At 42.6% G+C, this 26,138-nt stretch overlaps 1 protein-coding gene across 2 annotated transcripts in view; it reads right to left on the bottom strand.

Moving 5' to 3' along the window:
• NELL1 (neural EGFL like 1) overlaps positions 1 to 26,138 on the bottom strand; it is an 843,592-nt gene that overhangs the window by 394,250 nt on the left and 423,204 nt on the right. For both annotated transcript variants that reach the window (XM_084773584.1, XM_084773585.1), the window contains exon 13: positions 8,904 to 9,029. In XM_084773584.1, the coding sequence (XP_084629710.1) occupies positions 8,904 to 9,029 (126 nt within the window). The remainder of the gene's footprint in view (positions 1 to 8,903; positions 9,030 to 26,138) is intronic.

The raw sequence follows: 26,138 nt of genomic DNA, 5'->3' as shown, positions 1-26,138 counted from the left end.
GGGAAAAAAACTATATATTGGCTTGGCACAATTTATTTGGTGAACCATTGACAGGAGCTATTTCCTGATCCTGGTTTAAAGGCCAGCTTACTAAGGAAATTCTTGGTCTTTTGTGCCTCTGCTATTGTCTTAACCTTGGTCCTGAAAACCCTGGGCAAACCCTCTGATTTCAGAAACTATGCAGGAAGAGCTTGTATCATATAAAGTGGTAGGACATGATGTTGAGTACCAGATACTAAAGGACAAAGACAGCATCTGTAGTAAGGGGGATGTTTGCTCCATCCAGGAATTCATTTGGAGGGAAAGCCTCTGGGATGCAAATGGGTCATCTGTGCTCTTATACAAGGCATCCCGGGAAGGTCCCTCACCTCTCAGACCATGTGAAAATCATGTGACAAACTCGCCTTCACTAGGAAGAAATACCCTGCAGTTGCTTTGATCTGGAATTTCCAGCTTGAATGGTGAGGCATCCATTTCTGTTGTTGACAAGCCACTGAGTCAATGAATGGACTAAGTGCACCATGAGACTCCAGATGCACATACAGAGAAACACATGCCAGCTTCCACTGGAGTTAGATAAAACATACCATGGCCTTTTAATCTATTCAGCTTAGATCCATAAACCATGTGATTAAGGATGGAAGAAATTAACACTATGGAGCTAAAAACATCAATTAAGAAATCCGATAACACTTGAGAGACTTCGAAGTGGAAATGGTAAGTGCCAGCTTTTATCGCCTTTTAGTTTTCTAATATCTTAATCTCATGTTTTCTGATAGCAAAACACAGGTACACCTTATATCCTTATCTGTAGAAATTATTTAAAATGTGTAAAAACAAAGAAAAAAATGGTAGCCACTCAGTTACTCTATAGTATCTACTTACATTAAAGACATTCCAATCTGTGTCTGTATCCATGTCTGAGTATGTACAGCCATAACTTCTGCTTGTTAATTTTAATTTAAAAAACAATATGCCCTGCCTTAAATCTCATCATCCTACATAGTGTGAATTTTCTATTGACAATAAACTGTCCCTTAAATATTATTGCATCCCATTATATGTATACAACAATCTCCATTGCTGCATATTTACACTATTTCCAGTCTTTTTTTTCCCCTCTTGTAAACAATTAATAAAATGAGTGGCCACAATGAAAATCTTATATAAATAATTGTGACAGACTGGCTCTTGGAAATGAGGTGCTATAAATAAGTTGCTTCTGATAGATTCATCAAATGGCCGGCAAGAAAGGTTGTCTCAATTTATATTCACAAAGCAAGGTATAAAAATGCCTACTTCCTGATGATTATGAGCATATGAAATACCCCTCTATACGTCCATCCACAGACAGTCACATATCGTTTCAAGAAGATTGCTATTTTCACTATTTGTAACCTTGAACATCTTATTCAAAGTTTGAGCATACTCTAACACACACTGTCAGTTGTCCTACAAAATTGTGGATCTAAGCACACACACACACACACACACACACACACACATGCGCGCGCACACACACATATGTACATACAGAAACACACATGCACTCTCTCATATACATGCTACCCACACACAAATCTTCCCCTTCCTTGACAACATAACATACCTTGTTGTTAGGAAGTTGGCTACAGAAAAAAAACTGTTACCTGCCCTAGGCACAAGATGATAAATCCTCATTCAAGGCAACTCTCTCCACCTCCTCAAGATATATTTTATAAACTGGTGCACCAAACTGGTTTTTTTTGTAAGTAGGGCCCTGAAGTAAATCTACTGGGGTAGTGCTTCAGATAAAGACATTCTGAGCCCAAAGGAGGGGCAGGAAGGAAGGGATTGTTCTTTCCTTTGTGAGTTTGGGGCATGGTTGAGTTCAGCTCTTGTGCTTAGAAAAGTTCTGTTACTGCTGAGACTACAAGAAGAACGTGATCAAGTTCCAAACTATCACAATGCAGAAGCAGAACAAAAATCGGGAAGAATTTGTATAGTGAAGATGAAACGAAACAGCTGAATTGATGGTGAAGCCACGTGTGAGTGAGCTTGCCTCCCGAGACACGGGATGTGGTTTCGGTTGTCTTTTTCTTTTGATTTATTCAGTTAAAATTGCCTGAATACACATTAATTCATATTCTCTATTCTCTCTCTCTCTCTCTCTCTCTCTCTCTCTCTCTCTCTCTCTCTCTCTCTCTCTCTCTCTCCCCTCCCATAGACAGATAATTCAAACACACACATATACATGTGATAATACATGCACACACTGTGTGTGTGTGTATATATATATATATGTATATATATATATATATATGTGTGTGTGTGTGTGTGTGTGTGTGTGTGTGTGTGTGTGTATCTATACATACATACATACATACTTAGGATGGAAATAAAGAATATAAGCTGAAAAGTTAGGTGGTTAGAGAGAAACACCTACTCGTTGCATGACCTAGCTGCAGATGTGGTGGGTCTACAACCCAGCCTATACAGTCCTTAAGTGCTGGAGCACCCTTAATCAAACCCCTTTATGTGAAGCTTAATTGTCAGTTTGAAAAGAACAACTCCAACAATAGCAGGACAGAAATATTCACAAGCCTTTATGATGAATTTGGGTCAAGGGCAGCACCGTACTTAATAGGTTTGTGCACAAACGCCCCAGGGGTGAGCTCCATCATTTGTCCTGGTTGCTCTACAGTGGCCCACGTGATTCGGCTCCTTCATAACACAGACTGGAGTGAAAAAGAACTCCACTTAAAGCAACAAAGAAGCCCAACAGTGGCCACGTCCTTCAAAATGACTTCCAGTGTAAGAATTGCAGCTAAACACTCTCTGATGGCCTCTCTGACATGCATTTTTTTTCAGACTGAATTAATCTCAGCATGATATTAACACTGAATTTTCCAGTATTACATATGGAAAACTAAAATAGCCTAATTTCTAGACTGTGCAATAATTTTCTCCTCCACACAGTCCCTCGTAAGAGAGACTGTGATGTTCTTTGCGTCTTTTCTGATATTGACTTTGTTCACTTGTGATAAATGGAGATTCCCAGTCTAAAGGTGTGCAATAATGCAGAGTTCTATAATATTTAAAAATCCCCGAGTCTTCTATGGCAATTCCCTGGGCATCGTGGACACTCTGCACTTCTTTTGGGTCATGTCAGCTCTACAAGACTTCAAATACCCAAGGTGTTGTCATAGAACATTCAGTCTGACACATACAGCACAGTAGTCACTATGGAGGCACCCAGCTTGTTCTATCAGGACATCCAGGACACGCCTTAAGATGCTGGACCTGTCCCCCCCTCCCAGGATAGCACATGGCTCTTTTCTTTCCTGTGTCTTATTCATTTCAAAGTACAGCCTTGAAGGCAAGGCCTTCCTCTAAAAACTGTTTTGAGTTTCAGATTTTACTACCTTCCCAACTCCATGTCTGACATCACTATTTTAAGATAACTTTTTTTTTTTTAACTACAGTGTAAATCACAATTATCTATCCTTCTTACTTCTTTCTCTCTCCACATGCCAGCTTCCTCTGTTCCCTGCCGAAGCAGGGACTCCCAACCTTGACTGCACACATAGATGTTTGCCCAAAAGGGAAAAGGTTCATTCACACCCTTGATCCCCAAAGAAATCAAAATTTCAAAGGAGAACACTAACTGTCTTTTAAGGATGTTTCGCATGTATCTACCTGAGGTGAAGACTGGCAATCTCTGCCCTAACCAGTTAGGATTTTGGACTGCTACTTAGTAGGGTACCGTCACTTTCCTGCTTTGGGAGGGTTATTGGACAATCGAATCCCCTTGTCTATTTAAATAAAGGAAGGAAAATGAGAGGCAAAAATCAGACCAACAAGTCAAAATAAAAGGCAAATATCTCTTTAAGATAAGCAGACCTTCTAGGTGGGCAGTTAGATATCCAGAGATGTGTGCCTTGCTGTGCCGGTTCCTGTAGTGGGTATTGCTACTTTGTAGGTTCCTTATTCTTCTAGGCTTCTCCACATTTTCAACCCCTTACACTAGATATAAGAGAAAAAAGGAAAAGAGGAAAGGAAAGAGATCCCTGAATAAAGCCAAGGGCGGAAGTGGGACTATCTTATCATTAGACTACTTCCCACTGATTAGGGGCAACATCTGATTCCTTGGGGGCAAATTTGATATGCCTGGTCAGGAGATCTAATTTCTTTCTTTCTTTCTTTCTTTCTTTCTTTCTTTCTTTTTTTTTTTTTTTTTTTTTGGTTTTTCGAGACAGGGTTTCTCTGTGTAGCCTTGGCCATCCTGGACTCACTTTGTAGACCAGGCTGGCCTCGAACTCACAGCGATCCGCCTGCCTCTGCCTCCCAAGTGCTGGGATTAAAGGCGTGCGCCACCACACCCGGCTTCTTTCTTTCTTTCTTTCTTTCTTTTTGGTTTTTCAAGACTGAGTTTCTCTGTGTAGCCTTGCCTGTCCTGGACTACTGTGGACCGGGACCACGCTGGCCTCGAACTCACAGTGATCTGCCTGCCTCTACCTTCCAAGTGCTGGGATTAAAGGTGTGTGCCACCACACCCAGCCCGAGGAAATCTAGTTTCTTGGTATTGTTGTTTCTTCTTTGTACACACTTGCTTAAACCATGGCCAACAGCAATCAACAACCAACAACCAACAACCAACCAAAAGCAACCACAAGGAGCTGACCTTCCTTCTTGGGGCCCTAGCATTTATATACCCTCTGAGAAGTCCCCAGAATTTTAAATGTCACACACTCACAGACTATCTGCAGCTGGCAAGTCATGCCCCTGGTAGAGCACAAGGCAAATTGTAGTCAGCTGCTGTGGACAATCTGAAGCAACCATATCCCCACACGTGGAATGAAAACGAAAACATAGTCTTATAATATTTATATAGTTTTTAAATAAAAATTTCAAAATTGTCACTATACTTTTTTTTATTCAATATATTGACAAATTATTCCTCATACCTTTTAGTTTAGTTTTGTTTGTTTGTTTTTCTTTGTTGTTTTTTGAGACAGGGTTTCACTGTGTAGCCTTGGCTGTCTTGGACACACACTTCGTAGAACAGGCTGGCCTTGCACTCACAGAGAGATCTGTCTGCATATGCCTCCCGAGTGCTGGGATTAAAGGCATGTGCCACCAGGCTGGCAAAAACCTCAATCATGATTTGGCGTCCTTTGAGAAGAAAGGCTGGGAATTCAACTCAGGCCCTCTGGAAGTGCAGGTAGTATCCTTAGACTCTGAGCCATCTCTCCAGCCCCCTCTTCATATCTTTAACGAACATATTCTATAGTCTTTAAAGTAGTTGGTATTGGAATTTTAGTTTTAAATATTTACTAATTCAAACTTTCATACATGTTTGCAATATATTTTTTATTATATCCACTCTCCCTTCCAGTCCTCCCAAATCCTTTCTCGTTCATGTCATGTCTTCTTTTTTTTTTTTTTTAATAATCTATTGGATTTAATTAGTGATAGGCTTTTCTACACTAAAGCTAGCCCATAGGCTTCTGACACACTTCATTCCCACAATTTTATCACCGCTTCTGAAGCCCCCAAACAAGTAATTACTCCAGTAACCTGTCTCCCCCCCCCCCCAACAGCTCAAAATACAAACTGCAAGCATCCTGAAGCAAACACGTGGGCTGTACTTGAGCGGTAAGGATAACTCATAGCGCCTTCCTATCAAGTTGAGGAATGTCCTTTCCACTTCTCATGGCATGCAGTACTAAATGGGAAAATGCCAACCATCTGACATTTGGAAATTAAGTGTATATCATCAACCTTGTGCTGAAAGCATATTCTAGAAAGCAACCCCAACATTCCTACCACCTAACGTTTCTTGCAAGGCTTTCAGGACTCCCCTAACCTCTCTTCATTATAAGGCACTTAATTCAAACCATTAGGTTTGTGGACTTTCATATCTAACCCTTTAAGCTTTATCTGAGTATTTCAAACATGTGCTTCCTTCAAGGTTTCTTCCACACCAATATTAAGAAAATAAAAAAAAAACCTTTTCCATGAGGTAATAGAAATCACAGGTTGTATTTGTTATCTCTACTTTTCTCTTTATATCCTGCCTTCATGGGAAGTTTTTGGCGGCATGAAAATGAATGCTTACCCATTACTGTCATGCACCTCTCCTACTGTCATTACCTGCGTTTGCTGTAAATCACCAGAATCTCTTTAAACCTGCCTGCATCGCTAATGATAACATCTTAGCAAACAGCCACAGCATGAGGAGTTTAGCTGGGGATAAAGGAAAAGTCAGAAGCCAGTAAATCAAGCCTGTCAACCACTGCAAAAATTAAAAAGAGGATGCAGAAAAGAAACACCTCTCCTCAACACACGAAGCTGTATACTGGCTTTTTTGCCCTTTCAAAAAATCGTAAGGAAGCCGCTAAAGAACCTCAGGCTGGAGAGGGAATGCTCCAGACGGACACCACTTTCAAGAAACCCCTATCCCAGTGTCAAAGGCCAACTGTGGTAGAGTTCCTCTTCAAATGTCCCAGGGACTTCTTCAGTATAATACACAGTTGTGTGAGACAGCCCTGAGTCTCCAAAAGTAATGAATGAATTACACTTGAAAGTTCTAGCTGACTTGAGAATATTGTTGCCCCGTAGTAGGTGTGTGTGTATGTGTGTGTGTGTGTGTGTGTGTGTGTAGGCAGGGTTAGCCCAGTCTGACCTCAAACACACTACGTAGTTAGTCAAAGATGACCTTCAACTTCAATCCTCCTGCCTCCACCTCCGGAGTGCTAAAATTAGAAACATGTGCCAGCATACCTGGTTTTATACAGTGCTGGAGAGAGAACCCTGCTGTTTATGCATGTCAGGGAAGCACTGTACTAACAGCCCAAGGTCCATTTGTTTTTCAAAATTTAACAATAAAAAAAAAAAAACAAGTAAAAATGAATGGATTCTGTTTGTGTATCTGTTTACTGTTTGACAGCTCTTCTCGAGGACCAATTTGGCATCTCCTGTTCCAAGTGCAGGCTTCTGAAAGGACTGCTAGGATAAGACATTTGGACAGGAGGTATAGCGTCCTTCTATTTTTTTAAGGAGTAAAGACCACAGAGAGTATAACATCCAGTAATTATCTACTTCCTCCTAGGCACCAAAAACTGGTTGGTTTATTTCTGGTGGCAAGTAAATAAAAATGTTTTCAATGTGAAGTTGGGCCCTCATTAGCCACCAACTCTGTGGGCACATGGGTCATTTCCCCTTTATCTAGGTAATTGTGTTTCCCAACACTGGTGGCAATATGTATAAAGTGTATATGTATTATTTGTGTATATATATATTTTTTCAACTAATTATTGGTTGCTTTAAACTTTTGTGTGCGCCTACTGATGTCTCTGTTTGATCTGAAACAAATACCTAACAAGCGATGGCTGATGAGTTCTACATGGAATACACAGAAGAGGAACATAAGCATATGGGACTTTGGCATGCTCAAAACCCAACAGTGAGGAGCAACGGTAGATAACTGATCGGGCATGGAGACAACAGTGATTTAGGAAACAAAGAATGTCAACACAAAAAAATGATACACAAGACTCTTAGGATAGCAACAGATGCTTTTTAACCCTGGCAATTTCTCTAGTAAATTGTCATCTGGAAATTAGGTATCTGAAACACACACACACACACACACACACACACACACAACAACAACAACAATAACAACACACAAATACAAATAAATCATATAAAAAGGTGTTCTGGCTGCTATATGAAGAATGGATTATGTTGGAATAGACAAGTATTATAATTCCACTCTCATGGTAAAGCTATGTACGGAAAGGAACAGACTTAGGACAGTGGGAGTGGGTTAAGACTGAGTCAGCAACAAGTTTGTCACTAAGCTTCTAGTGACAAGACTAGAAGTAAAGACCACCGCTCCCAGGGAGGAAAAAGAATCAGGCCCAACCCTCAAATGCTTACCTGTAAAAACTGAGCAGATGATACAGTGATTGTCAATTAAAATTGAACATTAAAAAAAATGTTCAAAAATGGAAGGAAATTAAGAGCTCTGCTGTATATATGTTATGTAGGACCTGAATTCTTGGAGACTTGCATGCCAGACAGAATGTATGATTCAGAATTCTAGGAGAAAGATAAGACCTGGGCACAGAAACTAAAACATGCTGTAGCCAAGATAATGTTATAGTCATAAAGTTGATGAAGGTGTACACATGCACAAACACACACACACACACACACAGAGAGAGAGAGAGAGAGAGAGAGAGAGAGAGAGAGAGAATACAACAGGTACACGAAAAGTCAGTGCTGATCATCTACAGATAGAGACCCCAAACTCGTGGAGCTGCAGGCTAGTGTTGAGCACAAAGAGAGGAGATGAGAAATTGACAATACGTAAACATTCGCCAAATAGTCCCGACTGGCCCCCAAATGCCCAATCTCTGACCATTTGCCACCCTTCTCAATCTAATGAGTATCTTTCTTTACATTTTCTTATATGCAAAAAGTGCCCATTTCATCATGATGACAAGAGAATAGTGTGACACTTTCTATTTTTAGAGCTACTATCTCTTGGTCCTTCAGAGTTACCATGGGCAACTGGGACCTCAATTTCAACTCACATACCCATGCACGTATGTTCACACACACACACACAGGCAGAAATACTGGCTGTGGAAACCAATTATGCAGATAAAATTGTTTCCATTATTATTCTTTTCTCAACAGAAAATATTGAAGTAAGACAGGCACAAAATGTTGTAGGTAAATTGCCGGGCTCTATGCATGAGACTATAACAGTGATGCCACGGGGATGGCGCAGAGCAAGAATGACTCAGCAGTGCAGCTCTGAGTCTTAATGCTCAATATAACAGTGATGACCAGGGGATGGCGCAGAGCAAGAATGACTCAGCAGTGCAGCTCTGAGTCTTAATCCTCACCCGTACAAGAGAAGTCATCCACACGGATGTATCCTGGGACGCAGTCACAGCGATATAACCCCGGCAGGTTGACACACACTGTGTTGGCATGACAGTAGTGCATCTTAGCCGCACACTCATCAATATCTAAAAGAGAGGAAACAGAATTATGGTTAGTGGAGCAACTGGGTCAGAGTCTAATTGCCCTGTAGTTAAACTGTGAAAGGTGAATGCCCACTGATGTCGGCAGGTGGGGGGGGGGGGGAGGAGGGAAGAGGGTAAAAGCAAGATGCACGAAAGTCAAACAGTTGGATGCAAAACAGCTGCTGTACCGGCCCTCATTCTGAGCTGAAAGTATTCTTCTAGAAAGACACCCAGGGAGGTCTCACAGTGGAGAATCCAAGAAGGGTGAAGAGGACATCAATTGTTAACTTCTCACCAAGGAAGAAACTCTATGTAAATGCCCCAAATAGAGGAGTTCTGTATCTACCAAACTGAGGCCTATTAATATGTATTGGGCATCCATGGGACATAGTGTGGCTTTCATCCGAGAGATCAATGGGTCCAGTGCCTCTCTGCTTATGTGTCTTACTGAGACACGCTTTAATCCATCTGTTACCAAATGATGCTGCAGGGATTTCCTCCACCCTGTACTGGAGAGTTAAGACAGAGGCTGCTTTCAGATGCAAAAATCAGCACTTGCGTGCTTTCACCTGGGGACATGGCCCTAGGCAATAAGATAATGGGTCAACTCAACAGAAAACAAAGTTCTCTTTGGGAAGGAGGTCAGAGCATCACCTGTTTTCTATGAGTAGTTCCTGATGAAAATTAAAATACCTCACACCTGTAAATATAGGGTTCAGTCTTTTCTGGAGGGTACATTCTCAAAAATTGATTTATGTTCATTTTGTTCAAACTACTGTTACATAACTGTTGATGGGGTTGTTAAAACAGTGCCAAAATCCAAGACCAAAAAAAAAAAAAAAGTAAAGTCTTGTTCAGAGTCTGATAGTTACTAATTGAGACTCACATTTGATACTTTGAACCTTTATACCTGCATCAGCAGTTCTGAACTTAATGCTTTGTACCTTCCAAGGCTTTAACTAGCTTGATTCAAATGTAATTCCACTATCAAAGTGTATACATCACCTTTATTTTAAAGTCTAGAGAACAGAGGTTCAGAGAAGTTAAATTATCTGTCAGAGTCACCCTCACTTAACATGCTTCACATGGGATTTGAATGCATAAGTGTCTTATTAGCTATGATGTCAGCTGAAAGGACCTTCAAGTTGGAAATAGTCAAATTCAGGGTTTTTTTCCTCAATAATTACTGATATCCCAGTATCTTAATTTACAGAAACCAGAAAAAAAAAAAAAGGCTACACCAAGTGACTAGAAAACTAATTTATCTGTTTATTTTTTTTAGTGGTGTGATTTATTTCCCAATAAAATACAGTGAAATAAAATTAGACTCTTTTCAGTCCTAAGGAGCTGTCAAGCTATAAATAAGTTATTGTTGGATAATCAAGGTCTTAAGAGAGACCCACAGTTAACAAGACTCCCATAACCTTGGTATGAGAACAAAGTACCAAAAATGAATGAAAGAATCAAGCAGCTAACAAAGTCCTCTGTGCCCATCTGTGTCCCAAGGGAATGTCCCAGAGAATAACCACTTGTGACAGAAATTCTGATAAAGGACAAGAAACATAGCACCAACACCATACCTCTTTTATGTACAGACAACTAGGGGAGAGAGAGACAGAGAGAGAGAGAGAGAGAGAGAGAGAGAGAGAGAGAGAGAGAGACAAAGAGACAGAGAGACTACTATTATTATGATCAAACAGCATGCTTAGTTCCACATCACTGTTCATCACCAAAGAAAGCCAGGACAGGGACTGAAACAGGGCCAGAACTTTGAAGCACGAGCTGTTGCAGAGGCTATGGAGGGATTCTGCTTACTGGCTTGCTCCTTGTGCCTTGTTCAGCCTGCTTCTTATAGAACCCAGAACCACCAGCCCAGGGAAGGTACCACCCACAATGGGATAGACCCTCTCCCACCTATCACCAATTAAGGAAATGCCCTACAGATGGCTCCTGAGGAGGCATTTTTCTCAACTGAGGCTCCTTCCTCTTAGATGACTATAGCTTGTGTCAAGGTGACATAAAACCAGCCAGCACAGAAAGCAGCTTAGTTATTGTTCAAGATAAGCCTTTAGTACAACCATAGACGGGTGGTAGAGAAATTGCTGGAAGTGAAAGGCTGTAAACATAAGAGAAGCCAGGTATTAAGAAAGATTGTGGTCCGATGTGGTGCTGCACGCCTTTAATCCCAGCGCTAGGGAGGAAGAGGCAGGCAGATCTCTGTGACTGTGAGTTCAAGGCCAGTCTAGTCTATAGTGTGAGCTCAGGACAGCCAGGGCCATTACACAGAGAAACCTTATCTTGAAGAAAAAAAAAGAAAGAAAGAAAGGTTGTGGTGGTAGCATTGTTCATAAAAGTTTTCACATTTCTAGACATGGCAGGATCACACTTGCCTATCTTCGTCTTATTTAAGTATGGCAACATGACTGCACATGAAATCTGAGTGTAAGAGTATCCATGGGGGTAGAAAGATATAATAAGCCACTAGCTACCTCTACATCTCTTGAGAAACCATGGAAAATATACACAGATGTTCTTCCAGCACAGACCCTGAGTTACAAGCAGGCCATCAGACAGGCATTGTGAAAGCATTTGCATGATGCAGACATATGCCCTCCCTATAACAATATCCGGGAACCTTTTCCAAGTAGGACAAAGAGTTATCTCAAGGAATGAGCTTGTGAAAGCAGATCTTAAAAGACGAACATGGCTGTATTAGGTAAGGAATGGGCTGGGTATCCAGAGGGGAAACCACAGAAGAAACCTTTTAAGTCTCTGTGGAGTTGGAAAGGGAGAGACTCATTGAACCATAAGCTTTAAGAACCCTAATTAGCCAGTGTGGTGGTGCATGGTGGCTGTACATGCTGAACAGGCAGGCGAAGGCAGCCTGGTCATGAGTTGGAAGGCAGTCTGAGCTACAACTTTGGGAGCTGAAGATAATGGCTCAAAGGTTAAGGAAACATAACTCTCTCACAGAGGACCAGAGTTCAGTGTCTGGCACACAAATGTGGTGGCTTATCACTGCTGAAGCTACGGCTTCTATGGATTCTATGCCCTCTTCCGGCCCTCCACAGGCAGCTTCCCTCATGTGTACACATGCCCCAACCCACAACTTAAAACAAGAATTTAAACAGTTAAAAAGAAAACATGAATTAGTCTTTACTGAGCCTGGCTGTAGAGTAATGAGCAAATTGCTACCTTGGACCTAACGGCCTATGGCACCTTTAATAATTTTTGCCAAAGATAAGAAGATTTTTAACACAGTACTTTATATGCTCTGAGAGGGCCACAGAAGGAGGCTCTGTGCAGAAAGACGCCCTGTGGAGGTACTGTTTCACCTGACACTTGATGAGGAAGTGAAACAGAGAGGAGAGAAATGCGCATGGCAAAGGGTGTTCAAGAAGATTGTTACAGGAAGCTTTGCCTGTTGGGAAGGGGGCTGGAATGAAATAAAAGCTCAGACAATTTCCCACTAGACCTCTCAGGCCACATGAAGGAGCTCGGACTTTAATCAGGGCAGTGACACAGTCCAATTTCTGTTTGTAAAATATCACTCCAGCTGTAGGAAAGAGAATTGATTGGAGCAGACCAAGCTGAGGGCTAGATCACGTTGGTATTTTGCTCACAGCCACAGCCACCCTGAGTCCATCTCACTCTGCCAGGATGCCCAACCATTCTTCAAGATGAGAAACTAGTCAGGACCTGCCTTCGAGGTGATTCAATCTTCACCCATGGCCACAGCTGACAACGAGGCTGCCTACTGCAGTGAATGCTTGCCTGTCATGGATGCTGTTGATGCCTTCCAAGGGAGAGTCCTGGCTCATTTTCCTCAGGCCACTGTGTGACTGCTGGAGGCCGCCACTTCATCTGGATTTGAAGGGTTTTTTGTTTGTTTGTTTTTGTTTTTTGTTTGTTTGGGTTTTTTTGTTTGTTTGGTTAGGTTTGTTTGCTTCTTTGTTTGATTTGTTTTGGGCTATGGCATGCTTACTTTGGTTCAAATTGACCAAACTATCTCCTTACTTCAAAGGTGTTTAAGGCCTTGCTTGAACAAAGGCATTTTCAAAACAACAAAGAAAGTGGGTGGCTACAAAACCCTCTTGAGCATTTCTCATGGAGTTTTACTCAAACCCTTGCTCTCTATAAGTCACTGGCCTAGCATCCCAGCTGCCTTGCGATAGGCTTGGTTTGTAGCTCATGCCTCTAATTTTGGCTCTTACATTTCTAAAAATTCCATGATATCAGCCTAGAGAGACAGCACCAAAATAAAGCTGAAAAACCCCTAGGAAATCAAACTGCCATAACCTTATCTTTGTCATTCGGCTTTAATGCAAGCACCATGTGTAGGAGGCACACTGCAGTACAGGTGGAGGAGAAGGAGAAGAAAATGAACCAGGGTCAACCTCTGAGTCCCTGAAAGAGAGGAGGTGGCAGTTCTGCAGTGTCAGGGTTGGGGGAGGGGTGGAGGTGGAAGAGTGACAGCTTTGCCAGATAAAGACTGCCTCTCTCCTTCCTCAGGGAAAGGCATAGCAGTGCACAGTTTCAATAAGACTCAAGAGCGCTTCAGAAAGAAAATCTGATTAAAGAGAGAATCAAAACAGAATTAACATCTTCAAAGAGGTGGGATACACAGATTTTAAAAAAACCCTCCAGAAATAGCTGAAACTTTTAAAGTCCCCCCACCACCACCACACACACACACACACCCAACACACACCCAACTGAGATTTTAAAAAGTGAGCCTAGGACAAACTCTGCATTTTATCCACAGGGGAAGGGCTATAAAAGGTAATGTATAGTTTAAAAAAAAAAAAACAGAAGAAAACAAAACCCATAAAGATACTGGCTAAAAGAGAGAGCCACCATTCAGAAAGAGACTGCTTGGGACCTCAAACAGCCAACAGGAAGGCTTCTTACTGGGATGGGAAGTGGCATCTGAGCTTGTCAAGGCAGGAAACATTTTGCCTGGGAATAAGAAAAAGACTCTGGAGTGTTGGTCTCTCTCAAAGGAATGCTCACCCCAAAGCCAGGAAGCCAGGAAAGGCTACGTCTGAGCGGGAACCTCAGAGGGTTTTGAACACACTCAAATGCAGGCCCCAGCTAAAGGGGCTGAATCATCCTTATGCAGATGCTGTGAGAACCATGGATAACCCGACTCCTGATGAGATGCAGAGGGACCGTGAGGTGAGCTACACAGCACATGCCTGCTGAAACTAGGACCAGCCCCACAGCTGATGAACAGCAATGTCTGCTGTTTGTACATAGAAGACGTCAATCCTCGGCACCCCACGTGAGGCAGCTCAATACCCCACTTATTTATTTGACCACTCTAGCAAGTAGGTACGACATGTTGTGGTAAGTAAACTGAGGCTCGGTGGGTGTTTATTACAGCGCTTAGCCAAAGCACAAAATCACTTGGGAGTAAAACCTGGATTTGGATACAGGAAATTCAACTCCAAAGGACATCTCCACTGGGGGTTCTAACTCTTGCTTGAATTTCAATCCTGTTGTCCCTGTGACATGCACAGGAACAGACAGATCTCCAAAACTGCGTCCACTGCCCATGACATCTGTTCTGGTATCACTCTCTCCACTGACACTGCCATGCCACCCCTCGGTACCCCAGGTTTCTTGGCTCTTTTAAATCAAACGCTAATAATTTTGCCCTTTAGGCTCTAGGGTCCCAAGGCTCCCAAACTGGGAGGTGTATCCTGCTGTCACTTTGAACCTGTATCGCCTTATAACCTCCGCTCCCGTTTACCTGCAACTTTCCAAGCCTCCAGGGAACTGGAAATTAGCAAAATGCCCAGGTATTTATAAGATTACTCACTGTTGTTAGAGGAACATCTGGAATCTTGCTGCAGTCTATTTTTGTATTTTTGGCTCCAGTAGAATGGGGCTCGGATTGTGATTCATTCATATAAATTGCTTGTCGTCTTTGAAATATTAGAGTTCATCTTCTCTTGGTCTTTTGAGGTAATGAAAACACATGATTTATGTCCCTAGGACAGTGAAGTGGTTTGTTTTCATTTTTTTTTAAATGTATACTTATAGACTTTCAAATGAAACCTGATGTGACATAATGGGTCTTCACACACTGCCAGCCTCCATCTACAGCACTTCGGAGCCAACCCAGACCGACCCAAATTGGGATCACTGTCATTAAGTTAGAGTGCAAATGAAAATTAGCTTGTGGTGTGGGGGTCTAGGCAGCTCACAGAAGTGGGTACAAGGATTCGCCTTAATAAAATGTGATCTATCAAGATTCATTGTGTAAGGCTTTCCTGGGCAAGGAAAAACAACTCAGAGAGAGCTGGACCAAAAGATGGGGGAGGGGTGGACAGGCAAAGGAAGGAACAAAGGATGAAAGACCACGCCCCTGGTGGTTTGAATCATGTTCTGACCAAGGACTGTTGGCATCTTCTTGTTTCTTCTGAGTCCTCCCGGGACTGACTTCAGTACCACATGTAGAATCAATCCCTGGAATTTTAGGCATGGTCCACATGACGTCGAGAAGCACACATACCCATCTTCTGCTCTGGGCAATTAATCAGGGCATAGGCCTGCTGGTCAGAACCTGCATTTTGTTCTTGATTTGTTAAAATGTCTTCAGTGCTGGGGACTAAACCAGAACTTTCCATCTGGGTCACAGAGGACATCTGTTTAAGTTTCAGCTTCGGCACATGTGGCACGCGTTAGAGCACTGAGCCACCCTGGCACACTTCTTGGTTTTTCTGTTAGGGTTTGGTCAAGGGCAGCTCCTAGGCCACTTTCTCTCCTCCCAGGAGGAGCATGTGGACATCCTAAGTGTCCTTCCAAGACAACAATCCTGAAAGTCACCATCCAGATGACCAGAGCCCTCACTCTGGTCTGCTGTAAAGTGCATTGTCATCTCCCCAGTTAAGACAAGATAACCCATATTCACACAAAAGCAGGTCCAGACAATCTCTCTCTGTGGACTGGTAAGATAACCCACAGGGCAATTTTACCAGGCTGCCCCCCTCCCCCGGCTGCTCAGCAAGCCAGACAATGAGAACACAGCAGTGGTGGCCAGCTGGTTGGTATTTTAGAACCAGCTATATTTTCCTTTCTGTATGTGCCATATTTATAGCTTTTTGAAGTTAAAGTTTATGCAATCTCGAAATTGAAACTCTAAAACTCCAGCGATGGCTGAGAGCACAGCAAATACTCTGTAAGGCGCTGGTGAGATGACAGCTGCCTGTCAGCGTCAGTCATCCAAATGAATAGAATTCCCAACAAGAAAGAGTCCTGATATGAACTAGGCCTTTAGGTGATTATGATACATCAACAGTACACTCACCGACTGCAGCTAATGTACCATCTGCTGGAGATGCTAATGTGTGCAGAAATATGGGTGCCATGTCTATGCCTTCACTTTAATGTAAGCCTAAAACTAGCTTTGAAAAAAACATATTTTAGACTTAGTTTTTAAAATCTAGGGAGGAAGACAAAATGTGAGCTGTTTTATATTGTCTTATGTGAGAAGATAGAATGAAGCCTTGGATATGACCAATGGCACCACTGAGGGAGGGAGGGAGGGAGGGAGGGAGGATGGGAAGGAGGGAGGGAGAGAGGGAAGGAGGGAGGGAGGCAGTGAGGATGGCGGTCTCACTGGCACAGAGACAATCACTTTCATCAGTGTGTTGGAAGCAGACTCAAAGGTCAAGTTTTCTTATTCCAAAATTAGCACTTTATATCATGTTCCATTTGCCTGTAATTATAGTTTCTTCCCAAATCAAAGGGAAAACAATCAATCAAATGCTTACAGAATCTAGGACAATAAACAAATGCCCTCTCTCTCTCTCTCTCTCTCTCTCTCTCTCTCTCTCTCTCTCTCTCTCTCTGTGTGTGTGTGTGTGTGTGTGTGTGTCTATGTTTGTATGTATGTTTTTGTGATTGTATGTATATCTGTGTTTGTGTTTGTATATGTGCATCCATGCATTTGCTTGTGTATATAAATGTATGTGTATATATAGAGTTCTATGTGTTTTTGTGTTTGCTCGTTGGTTTGTGTACTTGTTTATGAGTATATGTATGTAGTGGTTGGTGTGTATGTATCTGTGTGTGTGTGTGTGTGTGTGTGTAGAAAAATGTATCCTTTTTACAAAGAAATGCTTTATTTACGATGAACAGAAATGCGGGGAAAGCTCCAGCCCAATTGACTTCCATGAGAGAGCCCAAGAGGATCAGTCAGATGGGTCCCCTTATGCACCAGGCAAACCTTTGGAAAATTCATGTGAAGGAATTCACTCAACACTCACAGCTCTACATGGTAAAGGTTAGAGCCATTTCACTTAATGGATTAAGGACTAAAGGCACAGGCAATTGTGAAAGGTCACATAGGTCAGAGCAGGCCCAGATGTGAGGATATAGACACAGGCCACTCAATTCTGCACTGGGTGGTGGGCCCTCCTACAGAAGCATTTTATATCTTCCAACATGGTTCTGCTTTTCCTTGGGATATTTCCAGCTGACCAAACTGTATTTATTCACTGATACAACTGAACTCACAGATGCCTGTTCTTCAAGGGGATGATGAGGAAGAGCTGGGAGAAAGGGGAGGGGCAGAGAAGGATGAGTAATAAAGAGATACGGAAGGGGAAGGAGAGGGAAGGGAATTATTTTTACAAGGACCATAGCTCACTGCTGTGGAGGGCACTGTTTCTCACAAGTTCACATGGTAAGGCTCAGGCCCCACCCGCTGCATAGCGATGCCTAGGGATGAAGGCAAGTAGGGCTACATGAAAGCGAAAGAATAGGGGTGTCACTATGTGTGCTAACACTCTTAGTCTTATTCCCGTTCTATTTGAGGCTGAGTTGGACAATTGCCAAAAAGCCAGGATGAGAACCCTTACCAGGAGGGCCTGGCTGTACTAGGACCCAGGTCTCAAACTTCCAAACCCCAGAGAGGCAACGAAACCTCCTGTGACGTCAAGCTCCCCAGCCCTCAGTGCTCTAGCCTGGCATCAGGAGCTGGCTTCCTACTATAACCCTCTCAATTTCTCTGCTGCCTAGGGAAATGGGGTTTTGCTTCAAGTTCTACCATATGTGTCAAACAAAGATGTTGCCAGCTAGATCAATTAGCTTCAGATTTAAACTCCAAGGGACATTTTGGTCTTCCCTTGACTGACAAACAAGTCCTCTTACATCAGTGTGTGTGAGATTGCTGGGCTGCTAATATTTTAAAAGCATTTTCCATATTTAGCTATAACAGATACTTGGAAATTTGGGGTGACATGTTTGTTGTTGTTTTTTTTTATCCTGCTGGGCTCAATTTCAGAATCAAACACTGCCATAAAGTAACATTTTTGTTTTCGTCATTGGGAATTGCAGCACACCAGTTTCCACCAAAAACTGGGAAAGCATGAGAGCATCCCCCCACGACATTCCACCCACGCCGGCACTGCTGACCTTTAAGAATGTCCATGCTCATGAGGAGAGAAACACCTATGGGAAAGAGTGATTCTCCAGTCTGGGTCTCAGGCTGCACCCCAGCCTCCCTGAGCCCATCTGTGTCTAAACTCCACTGCAGATCACGGTAACAACCGACAAGGCCAAGGTTTAAAAAAATAAAAAATAAAAAGGCAAATTCATGAGCTATAAGTCTGATGAGCTATCACAGAATACCCAGGACACACAAAAGTAACAGCAATCTTTTACTTTTGGCACGGTTGGGAAGGAAAACTCAAGAGCTATTGAGGGCCTACAGTGAAGTTTCTGCATGTATGTGTGATGTGGCTTGGGTCTTCAGAAGTTATACTCATGCAGGAGGGGGGCAGCGACATGACTCTGGGATGCCTGAGTGCCCTTCAAGGCCTCTTTGAGACAGAATAGGCTCAGTGCACAGAAGGGACAGTGGAGCACAAGGATGGCTCCATCACATGTTGAGTCATCTCATATTTATTACAACACGAAAGTACTATGAACATTTTAATTTTATAGGGGCCCAAAAAGTGAATCAGATGCAAGGTGACTATAAAGAATTTGAACCTATGGCACCTACCTTTTTCTAAGCCTCTGTGAGCCCCTTAGCTACTCTGTTATAAGAATACTCACCCGCCGCGGTTTATTAAGCAGCAATTTTCCTGGAATCAAATGATTCATTCACCATTTTCATTAAGCAGCCAAAGTAAAATAAACACATTTTAGCCTTTTTAAAATAAACAATCTGGGGCTGGAGAAATGACTTAGTAGTTAGGAGCCCTTGCTGCTTTTTTGCAGAATACCCAGGTTTTGTCGCCAGCATCTACGCTGGGGGCTTAAAAGCATCTTTGACTTGAGCTCCAGAAATCTGACACCCTCCTCTGGTCTCCTCTTGTTCTACACGTACATGGTATAAATACGCACAAGGATGCACATAACATAAAGAGATAAAAGAATAGAAACTAAAAATAGATAGATAAATAAACAAGTTGGTGCCAGAAGTTTAGCTCTGACTCACAATGGCATTTAATTAGTAAGTAATTAAAAACTTGGCTCCAGATTCCATTCCTGAGGCCTAAGATGAGAGACACAACCTGGGCTCAGGAAAGCCACTCCCTCTCTCCCACCAAGGCTGTGTTGACAGAACATCAACTAAATCAGGAAGCAGGCCATTTCTTTCTGTGTTCTCCCACAGGGTGTCTTAGATAAAATAAGTATCTTAAACTGAAGTCAACATCATGCCTCATTTCAAATTCTTATACCTCTAACTGAATCACAATAGGAAAACCCGGGAAATTTTCAAGCTGATCCCTCAAACCCATCAGGTCCAGATCCCCATTTATTGTCAAGCAAATGCAAAAATAATTTAGGAAAGAAAGAGAAGAGCATTTGAACATAACTAAATCCCTTCTGAGGAAAAAAAAAAGCCAAAAAACAAACAAAAACAAAAAAGCAAAAAAACAAAAGCAAAAACAAACAAACAAAAACAAAATAAAGCAAAACAACAACAACAACAACAAAAAAAACAGTCCACAGGTATGATAGACTACATTACGCAATAACCTAGAAATGGGAGAAAAATCTTGCTCCTGTACTCAAACAACACTCAATGGAAGAACCCTTTCAACAGCTACAGTGGCAGACGTTTGCATAGCATTTTGTAATCAGTATGGTATGGTGTAGTCATTCTTGTAGTCCTCATAATAAGCCATGGGTAGGTTCTCAAGTCTACAAGGTAGAGTGAGATAGGAGAAGAAAATAGAAGCAACAGGACCAAGGTCACAGGGCAGGGCAGGAGTGAGGAGGGGCAGCCCTGCTCCCATCCTCCCTCGGCTCACTCAGCCCTGCTTAATCTGTTTCCCACCCCCCCCACCCCCCCACCCCACCCACCCCTGTTGTTATTTCCAGTTGCAACCCCCCAGGGACTACAGACTTCTACAGAAAGGGGGATCTAATCCAGTGTGTGGGGAAATACTAAAAGACAGGGAATGCCAGAGGTGGGAAGACTGCAAGGTCTTGGTAATCCCAAAGGCTCCTGGATCCCAGGCACTGGGGGACGCCAGAAAATGGAGGACTGGAGGGGCTGGGGCATTCTGGAGGGTGGAGGAGTCCAGGAGGACATCAGGGGCTGGAACTGGGAGGACTGCGGAGCTAGGATTTATCTAGCTCAGGGATTCTGTTCAGGGTACTAAAAGGGGTTTGAAACAGGAAGTGGTGGCGGTGGCTACAGTTCTAACTGCAGAACTGGACACTTAAGACTGCTAAGTTGAGCCAAGTATAGGAGTGCCTGCCTGTAATTCTACAACTCAGGAGACAAAGGAGGACTCTTGTAAACCTGAGGGCAATCTGGCTCATATAGTCAGCTCCAGGCCAGTTGGCGCTGCATAATAAAACCCCATCTCATAAATAGGCCAAAGTGGTTAATTTTATCAATGTATCTTCTTTAAATAGGTATATTGAACAGCATATGAATTGTATCTCAATACAGCGGTTTGAATGTGGGAAGGCAGTGGTCCCTGCTGCACTTCACATAAAAAAAAAAAGGCTGTGGTGGCTTTCAGCCCATATCCCTGCCAAGCTGCCCCTTAGTGTCACCCCGAGAAAACCTTTAGTGTTTCTGCACCTGAACTTGCCCATCTGAGGGATGTGGCACCATGAAGACTTTGTGAGCCACCCCGCACTGGCTTGGACACCAACAGTAATCCTCAAACAATCTTGAAGCTTCTCTCATCTTTGATTCAGGGGCCATTGTGACAGACTATTAGGCTTCTCCTCTCAGTCATCCTTGGGTACCTAAGCAAATGCAACTCTCCACTCAAGGTCGGGTGTTCCTCCACAGCGCCACCTTCGCTCACAAGGAGCCAGTCACACCCTTCCCAAGACAACACTCTTCCAGTCCCACGCTGCAGCTCCCATTAGCAACAACAGGGCTGCTGCCTTCTGCTCAGAAAATGGCTTTGCTCTCCCTGCCCAGGGCTGCCATTTCTGAGGATATAGGACAGCGTGCATTTTTGTGTGTTCCTGTGCCTGTGCGTATGCACATGTGCATGTGTGTGTGTGTGTGTGTGTGTGTGTGTGTGAGAGAGAGAGAGAGAGAGAGAGAGAGAGAGAGAGAGAGAGAGAGAGAGAGATGTCTTTTAATGTCTTTGCCCTAAATATTATTTTAAAAGTTAAAGCTCTTAAGTTAAAAAAAAAATCAGAATTTAAGCCTTCTTAACCTTATGTAGGGATGTGAAAGTAAGAAAAGAGTCTTGAATAAATAAAAGTCTGATAACAAAGATGGATTTCTCTTCCATCTTAGGTAAATGAAACAATTTAGGCAAAAAAATAAATCTAAGATGTCATGACGGCATACAACAGCCTTTTCTCGGGGCTGAAATGATGCTGCTGGGTTCTCTCTTTAGATGTAAGCTGTGATCTAGTGCAGAGATCTGATCAGGGCTAGTGCAGTTTAGAAGATAATTCCTAAACACGCTAGGGGGGATGGAGGGAGGAGGAAGGAAAGGAGGGAGAGGGATAAAAATAGACAGAAATGAGAGATGCATATTTTAAAATGTGATTCTTAGACCTTTACTAGGAAAAAGTCTAGAGGCAGAAAATGGGGCCAGAGTCCAGGAGGATGGCAACATGCACATGACAAGAAGATGACCCCAGTTCTTCCTCCAGTTTTCCTAAACTTTCCAATCATTTTCATAAAGTATTTGAGTGTATCTATTAATTTTAGAAAGAAGTTGATAAAACTATTTGAATCGATAAACATGAATGAGATTTGTGTGTTTGCTGAGAGGAGCAATTTCTGACCTCTCCATTCCTTTACATATTTGTAAAGGGACACATGAAGTAATCTAGAATTATTAACATGATGTGAGCTAAGGAATCACTGGCAATTTTGAAATCATCACCTTGGAAGCAGTGCTGAGCCTGACCACCAGGAGAGCATCAGTGAGTATGAGAAGAGACCACAGAGATAAGGAGAGGCAGCGCCCGCAGTGAGGTCGTGCATGCAATGAAAATGTATAAGAGCCTGAAGTCAGAAGATTCTGCCGGAGTTTGTGATTTTAAGGATCAGAGGCAAGGGATGGAAGGTCAAGAGCACAGGAAGTGGAATGGGTCTGAAGATGCTATTAGGCCAGAAGGTAAAGATCTTGAGGAGAAACTCTTGGCCACAATAATAGCACAGATCGGTGTGAAGAGGCACTCCCGGCCACGAGGTACCAAAGGCCTCAGTGAACGACAGAGAAGGCCAAGAGATTCGTCACCAGTGACAACTAGATGGGGTGACAGGTGTTGTAAGCAGATGGCTAAGACTTCTGAGGAGAAAAGATTTTGCATGAGGAAAGAATTACTTGACATACAGCAAAGCTGACTTTGAAGATGTTGAGCTGACTCTGGGCTCCAGAGGGCATCAAGAATTAAATGAAAAGAAGCCCTTGCTAACAGCTGTGCCCACAAAGGAATCCAAGAGACAAGGCATTCTGTGAAATGTTTGATAAGGTTGGGATGTTTTGGTCAGGAGGGCAATAGGGGCTGAGCAGATGACTCACTGGGTAAAGAGCTCCCGATGAAAGTATGAAGATCTGATTTCAGATCCCCAAGACACACACACACACACACACACACACACACACACACGAAAGCTTGGCAGGATAGTACACATCTAAAACTCCAGTGGTGGCAGCAAAGCAGATACTGGTAGACCTTTGTAGCTTGCTGGCCAGGCAGCGAACCTGAAGTGGTGAACTCCAAGTTCAGGGAGTGACCTTATCTCAAAACCAAAGTAGACCAATAGAGGTCAATAGCCAACACTGAACTCCAACTTGTGCATCCACATGCACAGGTAAGCACACCTATGCATGCATGTATACACATACACACCCAAATGCACATAACAAAGAGTGCAACAGCTATGTCATCCCTGAAAGACAGCATTCCCTAACACTTCATCCTTCTCTCCAGCTATTATATTCTTTCTGGCTTTTCTTCCACTAATGCTCCCCAGGTCTTGGAGGGGGCGATACAGATGTATCATTTACGTCTGAGCACTCCACAGTCACTCGTTATCAGAACTCTTGTCCGTTAGGAGTCACTTCAAAAACTGCCACCTAGCCAGGTGTAGTGATGCATACCTTTGACCCTAGTACTCAGGAGGCAAAGACAGGTGGGTCTGTGTCAGTTCAAGGCCAGTCTAGTATGCAAAGTGAGTTACAGGACAGCCAAAGCTGCATAGTGAGACCCTGTCTTGAAAAACAAAACAAACAACAACAAAACAAAGCCAACAACAATAACAAAAATACAGCAGCCTCTCTGACAAAGGCTGAGCAGCACTTATCTTTGGAACATGTAGTAATGTGTCTTCCTTTCCCTCATCACACCCTCTTCTGCCCCTTCCCCTCCCCCATTTCTACACACACACACACACACACACACACACACACACACACACACACAGACACAGACACACACATACACACCACACTTTGTAGAAATGCTGAGTGTGTAAGAATCAGTTTTTCCAAATGTGTACATTGCACCTAGAGAGGCTTTAATTTTTTCCATCCTCCTGGGAGGTAGACACCAGTGGGAGGCTCTGGAAAGCAGGCTGCGCTTCCTGTGTTTGTGACGCTGTTCTAGGCTTATGCTGTACATCACCATCCTTATCTTCCATGACAGGCTCCATGCTGCTGTTACTGTGCCATTTTAAAGAAAGAAAAATCAAAGAGACACAGCTCAGGAACACACTGAGGTGGCCCTACTAACATGAGCCACGTGCACTGCCAATGGTCAGTATCAGATGTGCACTCTTATGAACTGAGCCATCTTCCCAGGGGTCCCTAATTCCCACTTTTTCCTTGCTCCTACAACATCCCAACCCCAACTATCTTCCCAACCTAGCCCACATTATTACTAAATGCTAGGCTATGGAATCTTAATACCAGACCCAACCAAAACAATCAGAAAAAGCTTCTCAGTAAATATATGTAAAAATATAAACAAGTTATGTAATCTTAGAATATTATCAAACATTTATTTGGTGCCATTTCTCATGGTTTTTATTCAACCTGGAATACCCCTCTCATGTGTCTTTTATCTTCCCATCCTATGTACTCTGCCTTAAGTGACACACCCGGGTCCGTCCTCCAGCTTTCCACTGGGTCCCTCATACATGCATACCCCTAACTTTAATCCTATCTGATAGAAGAAGCACCATCCTCCCCAAGTTCTATAAAGATAACATCTATGAAGTTATGTCACATTGTCGTTGCTAGGCACAGGTGTACTCACTCTCCCACTGGCCTGCTCTTTGAATATGGGACCATTTTACATTTCTTTGTTCATAATACCAGCACACATATATAGTTCCTAATAGCACATATGTGGTGAATTATATTACTCAGAAAAGAGTGAGTTTAGTAATTGGATGGATAAATAATAAACATTAATGACTGAGACCTGTGATTGACATTTTATCTAATAAATATCAGAACTGGTAGTTCAGTCATGTAAGAACGAACCCTAGCATGAGTACTTACTGGGTACCGAGTACTTACAGTGGGAATCTCCCTTTTTAAAAAAATTACATTTTTTAAAAAACTAAAACTGAAAGTGACCCTCTAAAGCATTACTCAATCATTTTCACACACCAGTACACATTGTGTTTTAGCATTATAAGTCCTATTTATTCACCAAGCCCTTTTCATAAAACTGGGTTCTTTAGGGTGGGGCTGCATCAGGGTAATTGCTCAGCTAGCTAAATATCCCTCTAGGTATTCTTCATAATGTTAAGAAAGCAGTCTGCAGTCTTTAGCTGAGCTGTTCAAATCATAGGATAAGGCCCAGCGAGATGCTCAGCAGGTGGAACATTTATCCCTAAGCCTCATCTTGAGTTCAATCTTTGAGACTCACATGGTAGAAGAAAAGAACCAAAAACTAATTATCCCAAGTTATCCTTTGACCCACACACATACATACATACATACATACATACATACATACATACACACTCAAGTAAGTGTAAACAAAATAAAAATGGCCAGATAAACCCTGAATATGGTATATGTCCTAATGGTATATGCCCTAGCTATAGAAGTCTGCAGCCAAGTGGGTATTTATCAAGAAGGAGGAGACATTTAGCTACAATGGGTCCCCCTAATGCTGCCTGGGGGAAACTGCGCCATAGAAAATAGTTGTGGTTTATTGAACACCTGCTCTAAGGCAGCAAATGTGAGTTCATTAGCTGTAAGCCACAAGGTGCTGCAAGGCATTTACCATTCCACAGAAGGGGAAAAAAACTGAGGTTTGGAAAGCCAGGATCAGATCATTCACAAAGGGCAGGTACAGGATGAAAATCTACTTATGTTTTGTCTGAGGTTTCACCTTTCCAATACATGATGTGATACTCAGAGCGAATACAGACTACCCATAGACTAACAACAGCACCTGCCTACAAGAGCGCAGAGACATCTTTTATCCAAGCCAAAGTCTGTCATATCCCAAGGAGGCGAGCTTTTCCTTCACTCAAAAATCCCACTGATACAAAGGGTTCCCCCACTAATAACATTCACAAAAATGTTTAAGGTGAAGGCAAAATTGGATGTACTTCTTTTCAAAGTAAACAGGGCAAGAAAGCCAAAGTCTGAGACTGATCTCTCAGTATTGTGGCTGTTGTTCCTACTG

The sequence above is a fragment of the Acomys minous genome, assembly GCF_964271855.1.
Source record: "Acomys minous genome assembly, chromosome: 2".
NCBI lineage: Eukaryota > Metazoa > Chordata > Mammalia > Rodentia > Muridae > Acomys > Acomys minous.
The sequence above is the reverse complement of the archived record's forward strand: the minus strand, read 5'-3'. Positions and strand labels throughout refer to the sequence as shown.